This window comes from Nerophis lumbriciformis, linkage group LG23, assembly GCF_033978685.3.
Source record: "Nerophis lumbriciformis linkage group LG23, RoL_Nlum_v2.1, whole genome shotgun sequence".
Lineage (NCBI taxonomy): Eukaryota > Metazoa > Chordata > Actinopteri > Syngnathiformes > Syngnathidae > Nerophis > Nerophis lumbriciformis.
The window spans coordinates 9,645,960-9,658,012 of NC_084570.2; the positions used below are offsets into that span (position 1 = coordinate 9,645,960).

The following is a 12,053-nucleotide window of genomic DNA, read 5'->3' on the forward strand; positions in this document are numbered from 1 at the left end:
TGGCAATCTGATGGACGAGTCTGGGTTTGGAGTTTGCCAGGAGAACAGTACATTTCGGACTGCGTTGTGCCGAGTGTAAAATTTGGTGGAGGAGTAATAATGGTGTGGGGTTGTTTTTCAGGAGTTGGGCTTGGCCCCTTAGTTCCAGTGAAAGTAACTTTGAATGCTCCAGGATACCAAAACATTTTGGACAATTCCATGCTCCCAACCTTGTGGGAACAGTTTGGAACGGGCCCCTTCCTCTTCCAACATGACTGTGCACCAGTGCAAAAAGCGAAGTCCATAAAGACATGGATGACCGAGTCTGGTGTGGATGAACTTGACTGGCCTGCACAGAGTCCTGACCTGACGCCGATAGAACACCTTTGGGATGAATTAGAACAGAGACTGAGAGCCAGGCCTTCTCGACCAACATCAGTGTTTGACCTCACCAATGTGCCTTTGGAAGAATGGTCGAAAATTCCTATAAACACACTCCGCAACCTTGTGGACAGCCTTCCTGTAATAGCTGCAAAAGGTGGACCGACATCATATTGAACCCTATGGGTTAGGAATGGGATGGCACTTGGCAGGTGGCCAAATACTTTTGGCATTATAGTGTAGATTCTAAACAAATGTAAAGACTTTATATTCAAATTGTCCATTCATGGGCAACATTTTTTTCCATGTGGGCTACAATGCATTCTGAAATTTAAAGCAGATGGATGGAGTGTTAGTGTGAACAACAACAAAAATACAAAACATTTGGCACGTATTAAGTTTGGTACCGTGTTATATTGCACCATCCATTCATCCATTTTCTACCGCTTGTCCCTTTTGGGGTCGCGGAGGGTCGCTGGAGCCTATCTCAGCTACAATCGGGCGGAAGGCGGGGTACACCCCGGACAAGTCGCCACCTGATCGCAGGGCCATATTGCACCATATGAACTTTAATACAGTGAACACCAAATAGTGTGGATGTGTACAGTATTGCTCTCTTTGAGACAGTATTTCTTTTTTTGGAGAAACCCATCAATATTATTAGTAAACATTTTTATACATCAGCAGTGCAAAATGACTCAAAATCCGTGAAACGTCTCTGGCAAGGCATTGAGGGCAGTTGTAGCGTAGCGCATGCACAAAAAGTCTGTTGACTTTAGCTCTTTAGCGCCGCCCTAGTGGCTCCCTGGACCTCTTTCAGAGATGTGTGAAAACGGAAAAAGATGTAGAAAAATATATATTTTTTGTTGTAATATATTTTCTGTAGGAGAACAAACATGACACAAACCTTCCTACTTGTTAGAAATCCCACTGTTTATATTAAACATGCTTCACTTATCGGAGTATTTCGCGAGCGCCATTTTGTCCTACTAATGTCAGCAATCTTTGAACTCATCACAGTTTGTTTTCATGTACAACCTTCCCCGACGCTGCCACAGAAAGACGTGTTTTATGCCACTCCTTCTTTGTCTCACTTTGTCCACCAAACGTTTTATACTGTGCGTGAATGCACAAAGGTGAACTTTGTTGATGTTATTGACTTGTTGGAGTGCTAATCAGGCATATTTGGTCAGTGCATGACAGCAAGCTAATCGATGCTAACATGCTATTTAGGCTAGCTGTATGTACATATTGCATCATTATGCCTCATTTGTAGGTATATTTGAGCTCATTTAATTTCCTTTACTTATGTCCTCTGTGTATTTAATTTATATTTGCATGTCTCATGACACATTATCTGTATGTAATATTGGCTGCATTTCTGATAGTTGTTTGTGTGCCATGTTGTTCCAGACCACAGCAATCGTTACCCAACTCACAAATATTATAATAAATCCATTAAAAGAAGACAGCCTGCAGTTTCCTTAAGCTTGGGAACACACATCTATACCTTTGGCCATTCTGAGCCAGTAATTTCCAGAACTTATCTCATCCTGTGAGAATCCTCCATTTTACTAATGATTTCCAATGTTGCAAAAATGTGTAGAATAAAAATTAAAATACAACATTTCTGTCAACGAACATTTGCGTCAGCCTTTGATAGTAGGCTAATATAGCTAATATAGACACTTACATCATGTGTTGCCTTTATTATAAGACTTATATAAGACTTTGAATTTTTTGCGGCTCCACACACATTTTTTTTTTTTTTTTGTATTTTCGGTCCAATATGGCTCTTTCAACATTTTGGGTTGCTGACCCCTGCTGTAGTGCAAGCAAAACAAATAAAACATGACCGAATAGTCGACCAACCTAACCTTTTTTATGCACACTCTGCAGTAAGGAGTGTTTGTTTAACTTTAACATTTTTAAAAATGGGTTTCAATAAAATACTTTATTTTTTATTTTTTATTAAATGCTCTATTTTTTTCAATTTTGTCAGAAAACAATTCAAAATATTAAAAAAAATTATTATCCGATCATGCCAATTATATTATCATATACTGTATTGCAAAACTATTTTTGTGAGACAAAAACAAAGAGTTAAATATCTGCTCGTCACCTTTATTTATGATTTTAAAGCAAGTTATACATAACCTGAGCTTGGTAACATGCTAACTTTAGCATGCTAACTTTTTGAGCTAGATTTGAAAAAAAAAAAAAAAAAAAATCTAATAATCAAATGCATTTCGATTAATCATGATTAATCACAGGTTATTACCCGCATGCATAATGTAAATACATTTTTTTAAATCGGCCCTCTGAAGGCTTTTTGAGCTAATTTTGCAACCGTTTACCCTACAGTCATATAACATGGTATGTGACACTTGTTAACTGTTAGCGTGCTAACGCTAGCATGCTAACATTAAAGTGCTAACTTTTTAAGCAATTTTTACACTTTTTACTTGAATTCCCCAGCCATACACCTTAGAGCCATATACCTTGGTATGTGACACAGGCTAACTGTTGGCATGCTAAACTTAGCTTGCTAACATGCTAACTTTAGCATGCTAACTTTTTGAGCTAGTTTAAAAAATATATATATTAAAAAAAAAATCTAATAATTGAGCTAATTTTGCAACCGTTTACCCTACAGTCATACAACTTGGTATGTGACTATTGTTAACTGTTAGCGTGCTAACATTAGCACACTAACAGTAAAGTGCTAACTTTTTTTTGCGATTTTTACGCTTTTTTTGTCTAAGTACGCAGCCATACACCTTACAGTCATATAGCTTGCGATTTACAACATGCTAACTGTATGCATGTTTACGTTAGCCTGCTAGCATGATAACATTAACCTGCTATCTTTTTGAGCTAATTTTGCAAACGTTTACCCAACAGCCATATAACATGGTATGTGACACTTGTTAACTGTTTGCGTGCTAACGTTAGCATGTTTACATTAAACCTTTTTTTTTTTAGCTATTTTTACTTTAATTCCCCAGCCATACGTTGTGTCCTTGGGCAAGACACTTTACCCATTTGCTCCCAGTGCCACCCACACTGGTTTAAATGTAACTTAGATATTGGGTTTCACTATGTAAAGTGCTTTGAGTCACTAGAGAAAAGCGCTATATAAATATAATTCACTTCACTTCACTTCACATACACCTTAGAGTCATACAACTTGGTATGTGACACAAGCTAACTGTTAGCATGCTAACCTTAGCTTGCTAACATGCTAACTTTCTGAGCTAGTTTTGCAACTATATATATATAACTTATATAACTTGGTATGTGACTTTTTTTTTTACCTGTTAGCATGCAAACGATAGCATGCTAGCAAGCTAACTTAAGCCTGTTAAACTTGTCCATCTAATTTTACACTTTATTTTGTATTTCCGCAACCTTTGAGTCATATAACTTGGTTACCAGACCTTCGTAACTTAGATTCAATATCCCTCTTCAAATCAAGACTCAAAACACACTTATTCCTGACTGCTTATTCATTGCAATCATATTTTCTTCTCTATCTTTGTTGCTGTTGTTTTTTTTGGTTTTTTTTATCCAACTTGATTTTATTGTTTTGATTTTGTACGGTGTCCTTGAGTGCCCAGAAAGGCGCCTTATAAATACAACTTATTATTGTTATGAAACATTCGGACTGTTATAGTGCTATCGTTAGCACACATGCTAAGTGTTAGCATTTTTATGTAAACATGCTACTATTTTTGGCTAGCTCTGTGGCTCATTTTGTACAGTTACACCTAAAACTCACGCATTCAGACGCTCGGCACCATCTAATAAGTACGGCGGCTTCCGGTGGGAATTTTCTAGTTTGAGATACTAATGTAATCCGTGCTGAATTAAAAAGCACAGTGGGCAGTGTATGGCCCATGGGCCGTAGTTTGCAGACCTTTAGCCCCAGAGACACAATGGCACTGCTAGTCGCTTCTCCACTCTCCATGCACCAGGAAGCAGCCGAGAACAAACTGACTTTTGTTACCAATTCAACCGAGAGACATTTCCGTACCATACTCTACTTCGCACAACATTGTTCGGTTTGTAATGCTTTGCTGCCTTTTTTTGAAGGAAACAAGAATCCTGCTTAACCAAAGCAGCAGGTTTTCATACGCGGGACGCCGTTCTGTTATCCCGTGTCAGCACGACGCCGCTCGATTCATACATCATTGGTGCGCTTCCTTTTGTTCGCCGTCAATCCCCCATTGTGACCGTCACTGTGAGCTGCGCTCCGCCCGCGCAACACAGAATGATGACGGCGTCACTTCTCGGCAGCACACAAACATGTTCACCTGGAAAGACTTTATAGAGAGAGGAATGGAAAAAATGGAGCTTAACATAGAAGTAGTGCAACTTTCCAATACTCAAATTTATAATGTTGATTTTATGAGAGGAAACCGTTTCCACTGGTAAATGTGCAACTTTTTTTTTTAACCGTGTGTGACTAATATGTCCATTTAAATCAAAGCCAGACATAATAATGACTAACATCTAAAGCAGAGGTTCTGGCTTCCTACGCTAAAGAAATATTGAAACACAGTGTTACTGTTCAAACTGTATGTAACATTACATTGGCCAAAGTGTTAAATAAAGGTTGTATTAAATGAATACTTGGGCCTATTACGCTACTGTGTTTTAATGTTGGTCATTATATATTATATTACCTACTCAGTGGCCTAGTGGTTAGAGTGTCCGCCCTGAGATCGGTAGGTTGAGAGTTCAAACCCCGGCCGAGTCATACCAAAGACTATAAAAATGGGACCCATTACCTCCCTGCTTGGCACTCAGCATCAAGGGTTGGAATTGGGGGTTAAATCACCAAAAATGATTCCCAGGCACCCACTGCTCCCCTCACCTCCCAGGGGGTGATCAAGGGTGATGGGTCAAATGCAGAGAATAATTGTGCCACACCTAGTGTGTGTGTGACAATCATTGGTACTTTAACTTTAACTTTTAACTTTATTATGGTGTTTTCTGAGGTGGTGCCTGGTGAACCAAAGCGTGGGAGCCACTGCTCTGAAGTACAAACAAAGAATGATTGTTATCGTTGACTTTATTTTGATTGACAGTTTATGACATGACTGGTAATCAGCACATGTCCATGATGCGTTTGATGGAGCTGATCCTCATGATGTTGCTCATGCCGCTCTCCCGCAGGCTCCTGTGCTCCCCCGGCCTCACGTAGATCATGCGGCCTCGGAAGTTGGGCTGCTCGAACATCAGCCAGTGGCCCTCCATCACGTTGCAGGACTGGCAGTCGGACATGTACAGGCGGTCCTGCAGCGACTCGCAGTCCTCCAGCAGCTCCTGCGTCTGACCCGTGAAGTTCTCCAGCTCGTAGATCTTCATCCGGAACTGCCCCCTGTGCTGCAGGGCCGACAAAGATACAGGTCGGCGCCACGCCTCAGATGGGAAAAACCCCCAAAAGTTCTTACCATGGGGATCAGGCGGCAAGAACGGACAGTGTCCAGCATCACCGCCCCCATGCCCGTGGTGCTCCCGATGCGCATCAGGTCGGAGTACTCGCCCCGTCTCAGGAAGACCTGGTTGCCCATGAAGTTGGAGCGGTCGTACAGCACGAAGCAGCCATTCTCCACCCTGCAGGAGTTGCAGCGGTTGAGGTGCTGGTGGACGTCGGAGCAGTCGCTGCTGCACTCGTAGGTGCGGCCCTGGAAGTTCTTCTCCTCGAAGAAAACGATCTGCGGAAAAGACACAAACTTGAAGCGGTTTTTTTTTTCTTTCCCAGGCTGGTTAGCAGTCAATGCCGGTGTGTTACCCTGCCCATGGTCATGATTGTAGTTCTTGCAACATTGCCAACAACCGAGCCCCTTTTATACCGACCCTCGCCCTCAGACACCCTTGCACACCTTTGTGTGAACATCATGACTCATCACAAGTGCACATAGGCCTGCATTCTTTTGCTCTTTTTTTCTCTCTTTTTTTTTTTTTTTTTTACAGCAGACCTCTATAGCCGTTATTGTAGGCTGAATGCATTTAGGAGAGGCAGTGCAACGTCATCACAGAAGCAACGCGTTCCTCAGATGACCGCTTATTAATTGCGCGTGTATTCAATGGAGGTGCTTCCAGCTCGTTTAAGGCCTTTTGTGTCTGCTCGCCACGTAGATTTGGTGATTTTTGCAGCATTAAACATCCAGTGGTGACAAAGGCGTACATTCTGACGTACAGTGTCAGCCTATAGTGATGACTCCAGGGCTTTGACTCCAGCATTATGACGGCGCAATGTATAAAATGGGCCCCGGCTTGATGCCGAAGCCGTGCATCTGCAGTTATCTCACAAATACCATGACCATGGGGAGGGTAAGTGCGAAGTGCGCGCTTGCGCGACCGGCGCCAAGGGCCGAGCGCTCACACGAGTTGTTCTCCCGCAGATCATCTTCTACGAGGACCGCAACTTCCAGGGGCGCTCCTACGAGACCAGCAGCGACTGCCCCGAGCTGACCACCTACCTGAGCAGGTGCAACTCCTGCCGGGTGGAGAGCGGCCTCTTCATGGTCTACGAGAAGCCCAACTTCAAGGGACACCAGGTGCTGGTGCGCAGGGGCGAGTACCCGGACAGCCAGCGTTTGATGGGGATCAACATGAGCGACTGCATCAGGTCCTCCCGTATGATTCCTCTGGTAGGTGCACGCTCTACTTCAGTGCTTCTCCAACTTCTTTCAACAAGGACCACCTCAGAAAAAACTCCAAGTGCCACCATAACGACCAATATTAAAATACGGTAGCGTGGTAGGCCTAAGTATTCATTAATGAGGTTTTATTTAACAAGTATATTTAATTTTTTTGGCCCACTTTAACATTACACACAGTTTGAACAGTAACACTGTGTTTGAATATTTAATTAAGGGATTTCTTTCAACAAGTACCACCTCAGAAAAAACTCCAAGTGCCACCATAATGACCAACATTAAAATACAGTAGCGTGGTAGGCCTAAGTATTCATTAATTAGGCTTTATTTAACAAGTATATTACATTTTTTCTAGCCACTTTAACATTACATGCAGTTTGAACAGTAACACTGTGTTCAAATACTTAATTAGATGATTTCTTTGAACAAGGACCACCTCAAAAAAAACCTCCAAGTCCCGTCATAATGACCAACATTAAAATACAGTAGCGTGGTAGGCCTAAGTATGCATTAATTAGGTTTTATTTAACAAGTATATTTCATTTTTTGGCCATTTTTTGAACAGTAACACTATGTTTTAATATTTAATTAAGTGATTTCTTTCAACAAGGACCACCTCAGAAAAAACTCCAAGTGCCACCATTACGACCAACATTAATATACGGTAGTGTGGTAGGCCTAAGTATTCATTAATTAGGTTTTTGGCCATTTTTTGAACAGTAACACTATGTTTGAATATTTAATTAAGTGATTTCTTTCAACAAGTACCACCTCAGAAAAAACTCCAAGTGCCACCATAATGACCAACATTAAAATATGGTAGCGTGGTAGGTCTAAGTATTCAATAATTAGGTTTTATTTAACAAGGGTATTTAATTTTTTTGGCCACTTTTAGTTTGAATATTTAATTAAGTGATTTCTTTCAACAAGGACCACATCAGAAAAAACTCCAAGTGCCACCATAATGACCAACATTAAAATACAGTAGCGTGGTAGGCCTAAGTATGCATTAATTAGGTTTTATTTAACAAGTATATTTCATTTTTTGGCCATTTTTTGAACAGTAACACTATGTTTTAATATTTAATTAAGTGATTTCTTTCAACAAGGACCACCTCAGAAAAAACTCCAAGTGCCACCATTACGACCAACATTAATATACGGTAGTGTGGTAGGCCTAAGTATTCATTAATTAGGTTTTTGGCCATTTTTTGAACAGTAACACTATGTTTGAATATTTAATTAAGTGATTTCTTTCAACAAGTACCACCTCAGAAAAAACTCCAAGTGCCACCATAATGACCAACATTAAAATATGGTAGCGTGGTAGGTCTAAGTATTCAATAATTAGGTTTTATTTAACAAGGGTATTTAATTTTTTTTGGCCACTTTTAGTTTGAATATTTAATTAAGTGATTTCTTTCAACAAGGACCACATCAGAAAAAACTCCAAGTGCCACCATAATGACCAACATTAAAATACAGTAGCGTGGTAGGCCTAAGTATGCATTAATTAGGTTTTATTTAACAAGTATATTTAAATTTTTGGCCATTTTTTGAACAGTAACACTATTTTTGAATATTTAGTTAAGTGATTTCTTTCAACAAGGACCACCTCAGAAAAAACTCCAAGTGCCACCATAACGACCAACATTAATATACGGTAGTGTGGTAGGCCTAAGTATTCATTAATTAGGTTTTTGGCCATTTTTTGAACAGTCACACTATGTTTGAACATTTAATTAAGTGATTTCTTTCAACAAGTACCACCTCAGAAAAAACTCCAAGTGCCACCATAATGACCAACATTAAAATACAGTAGCGTGGTAGGCCTAAGTATGTATTAATTAGGTTTTATTTAACAAGCATATTTAATTTTTTGGCCATTTTTTGAACAGTAACACTATGTTTGAATATTTAACTAAGTGATTTCTTTCAACAAGGACCACCTCAGAAAAAACTCCAAGTGCCACCATAATGACCAACATTAAAATACAGTAGCGTGGTAGGCCTAAGTATTCATTAATTAGGTTTTATTTAACAAGTATATTACATTTTTCCTAGCCACTTTAACATTACACACAGTTTGAACAGTAGGACTGTGTTCAAATACTTAATTAGGTGATTTCTTTCAACAAGGACCACCTCAGAAAAAACACCAAGTGCCACCATAATGACCAACATTAAAATACAGCAGCGTGGTAGGCCTAAGTATTCATTAATTAGGCTTTATTTAACAAGTATATTACATTTTTTCAGCCACTTTAACATTACACTCAGTTTGAACAGTAACACTGTGTTCAAATACTTAATTAGGTGATTTCTTTCAACAAGGACCACCTCAAAAAAAACCTCCAAGTCCCACCATAATGACCAACATTAAAATACAGTAGCGTGGTAGGCCCAAGTATTCATTAGTTAGGTTTTATTTAACAAGTATATTTCATTTTTTGGCCCACTGTAAAATTACACACAGTTTGAACAGTAACACTGTGTTTGAATATGTAATTAAGTGATTGCTTTCAACAAGGACCACCTCAGAAAAAACTCCAAGTGCCACCATAATGACCAACATTTAAATACGGTAGCGTGGTAGGCCTAAGTATTCATTAATTAGGTTTTATTTGACAAGTATATTTCATTTTTTTGGTCACTTTTAAGTTTGAATATTTAATTAAGTGATTCCTTTCAACAAGGACCACCTCAGAAAAAACTCCAAGTGCCACCATAATGACCAACATTAAAATACGGTAGCGTGGTAGGCCTAATTATTCATTAATTAGGTTTTATTTGACAAGTATATTTCATTTTTTTGGCCACTTTAACATTACACACAGTTTGAACAGTAACACTGTGTTCAAATACTTAATTAGGTGATTTCTTTCAACAAGACCACCTCATAAAAAACTCCAAGTGCCACCATAATGACTAACATTAAAATACGGTAGTGTGGTAGGCCTAAGTATTCATTAATTAGGTTTTTGGCCATTTTTTGAACAGTAACACTATGTTTGAATATTTAATTAAGTGATTTCTTTTAACAAGTACCACCTCAGAAAAAACTCCAAGTGCCACCATAATGACCAACATTAAAATTCAGTAGCGTGGTAGGCCTAAGTATTCATTAATTAGGCTTTATTTAAGAAGTATATTACATTTTTTGGCCACTTTAACATGACACACAGTTTGAACAGTAACACTGCGTTTGAATATTTAAGGAAGGGGTTCTTTAGCGTACCACTATAGGAAGCCAGAACCACTACTTTAGATGTTAGTCATTATTATCTCTGGCTTTGATTTAAATTAACATATTAGTCACACACAATAAAAAAAAGTTGCACATTTTAAACATGTTTAAGCACCAGTGGAAACATAGTTTCCTCTCATAAAATCAACATTATAGATTTGAGTCAAAGTATTGATTAATGTATCAGAAAAAACTCACCATAATGACCAACATTAAAATAAAGTAGCGTGGTAGGCCTAAGTATTCATTAATTAGGTTTTATTTAACAAGTTTATTTCATTTTTTGGGGCACTTTAACATTACACACAGTTTGAACAGTAACACTGTGTGTAAATATTTTCTTTTTTTTTTTTTTTCTTTGTCACATGACTTGTTGTGCCTCTCCGACCACAGCACAGGGGACCCTTCCGGGTGAGGATCTACGAAAAGGAGAACTTCGGAGGCCAGATGCACGAGCTGACCGACGACTGCGACAACGTGGACCGCCTGCGCATGTCCGACTGCCAGTCGTGCAACGTGATGGAGGGCCACTGGCTGATGTTCGAGCAGCCCAACTTCCGAGGACGCACGCTGTACCTGAAGCCCGGCGAGCACCGCAACCTCCGCGAGATGGGCGCCAGCAACGTGGTGAGAATGAGCTCCATCAGGCGCATCATGGACTCCTGTTAGCGCCCACGACAACGGTTGAATAAAGCAAGATGAAATTGGGACTACTGACCTCCAATTCTTCTTTTATCGTTTTTTTTTTTTTTTTTACAATGGGGACATTTGATTTAAATGAGCTTTAGGACCAAACATAAAAGTCCTACAGTTTAAGGGCATTAAAACATTTTAGAATTTCTCTTTTTTTTTTTTTTTTTTTTTTTACTTTTTTTGCTTAAAATTCTTAGTCCTATTCAAAAATATCAATAATGTATTTTTTTTAACCTTTTGGAAGTGTTTTGATCAGAATCAGGAATCAGTATCAGAAGTGCTTTATTAATCCCCCGAGGGGAATTAAGATTTAAATTTAATCATGGGACCCTGGAGAGGGGCTCCAGACTGAGGCCAAGGGGGGAAAAAAACTCATAGCCATAGCACACATAAACATGTGTGTAATAGGGAAAGATCAAAGAACACAAAGGACATTAAAGACATGAAAAGAGCAGAGCTGATGCAACCAGCTGCCACTCCAGCAGTGCCACTTCTACACACAGCCACAAAAGTAAAACAACAACAACAAAATAATAATCAACCAATAATCATCATCATCGGCGGTCACTCGAAGAGAGTATGACAATCCTCCTGGTGGGGGTGTATCCCTTTATGGAGGATGCCTGTGCGTGACTTTGTTTAACGTGGGGAGAAATGAATGTAGGTAAATGGAGTGGAGTAAAAGTAGCGTTTCTTCTCTATAAATATACTCAAGTAAAAGTAAAAGTATGTTGCATTAAAACTACTCTTAGAAGTACAATGTATCCCAAAAGTTACTCAAGTAGATGTAACGGAGTAAATGTAGCGCGTTACTACCCACCTCTGCCTCCCAGGGGCTGAACAAGGGGTTGGGTCAAATGCAGAGGACAAATTTCACCACACCTAGTGTGTGAGTGTGACAATCATTGGTACTTTAACTTTAACTTTAACTTCAAATTTAACACGCAAAAAAACTATATTCGGACAAATGATATATAATGGAGTAACACAACAAAAATTATGGCCCAATAGCAGCAAAGGTTTTTTTGAAAAAACAGGAAAAGTCAGCAATTTTTGCTCTGATTTTCGTATATCGTCTCATT

At 39.3% G+C, this 12,053-nt stretch overlaps 2 protein-coding genes across 2 annotated transcripts; one reads left to right on the forward strand and one right to left on the reverse strand.

Moving 5' to 3' along the window:
- Positions 1–5,419: 5,419 nt before the first annotated feature.
- Positions 5,420–6,287, reverse strand: LOC133622438 (gamma-crystallin M3-like). The gene is made up of 3 exons (XM_061985185.1): positions 6,161–6,287; positions 5,820–6,083; positions 5,420–5,751 (listed from the first exon to the last, which is right to left on the reverse strand). Exons 1-3 carry the CDS (start codon positions 6,266–6,268, stop codon positions 5,473–5,475), a joined length of 651 nt encoding a protein of 216 aa, XP_061841169.1. The 5' UTR covers positions 6,269–6,287; the 3' UTR covers positions 5,420–5,472.
- Positions 6,288–6,534: 247 nt separating this feature from the next.
- LOC133622439 (gamma-crystallin M3-like) lies at positions 6,535–10,988 on the forward strand. The gene is made up of 3 exons (XM_061985186.1): positions 6,535–6,702; positions 6,774–7,022; positions 10,672–10,988. The coding sequence occupies exons 1-3, from the start codon at positions 6,625–6,627 to the stop codon at positions 10,945–10,947; spliced, it is 603 nt and encodes a 200-aa protein (XP_061841170.1). The 5' UTR covers positions 6,535–6,624; the 3' UTR covers positions 10,948–10,988.
- The last annotated feature ends 1,065 nt before the right edge of the window (positions 10,989–12,053 follow it).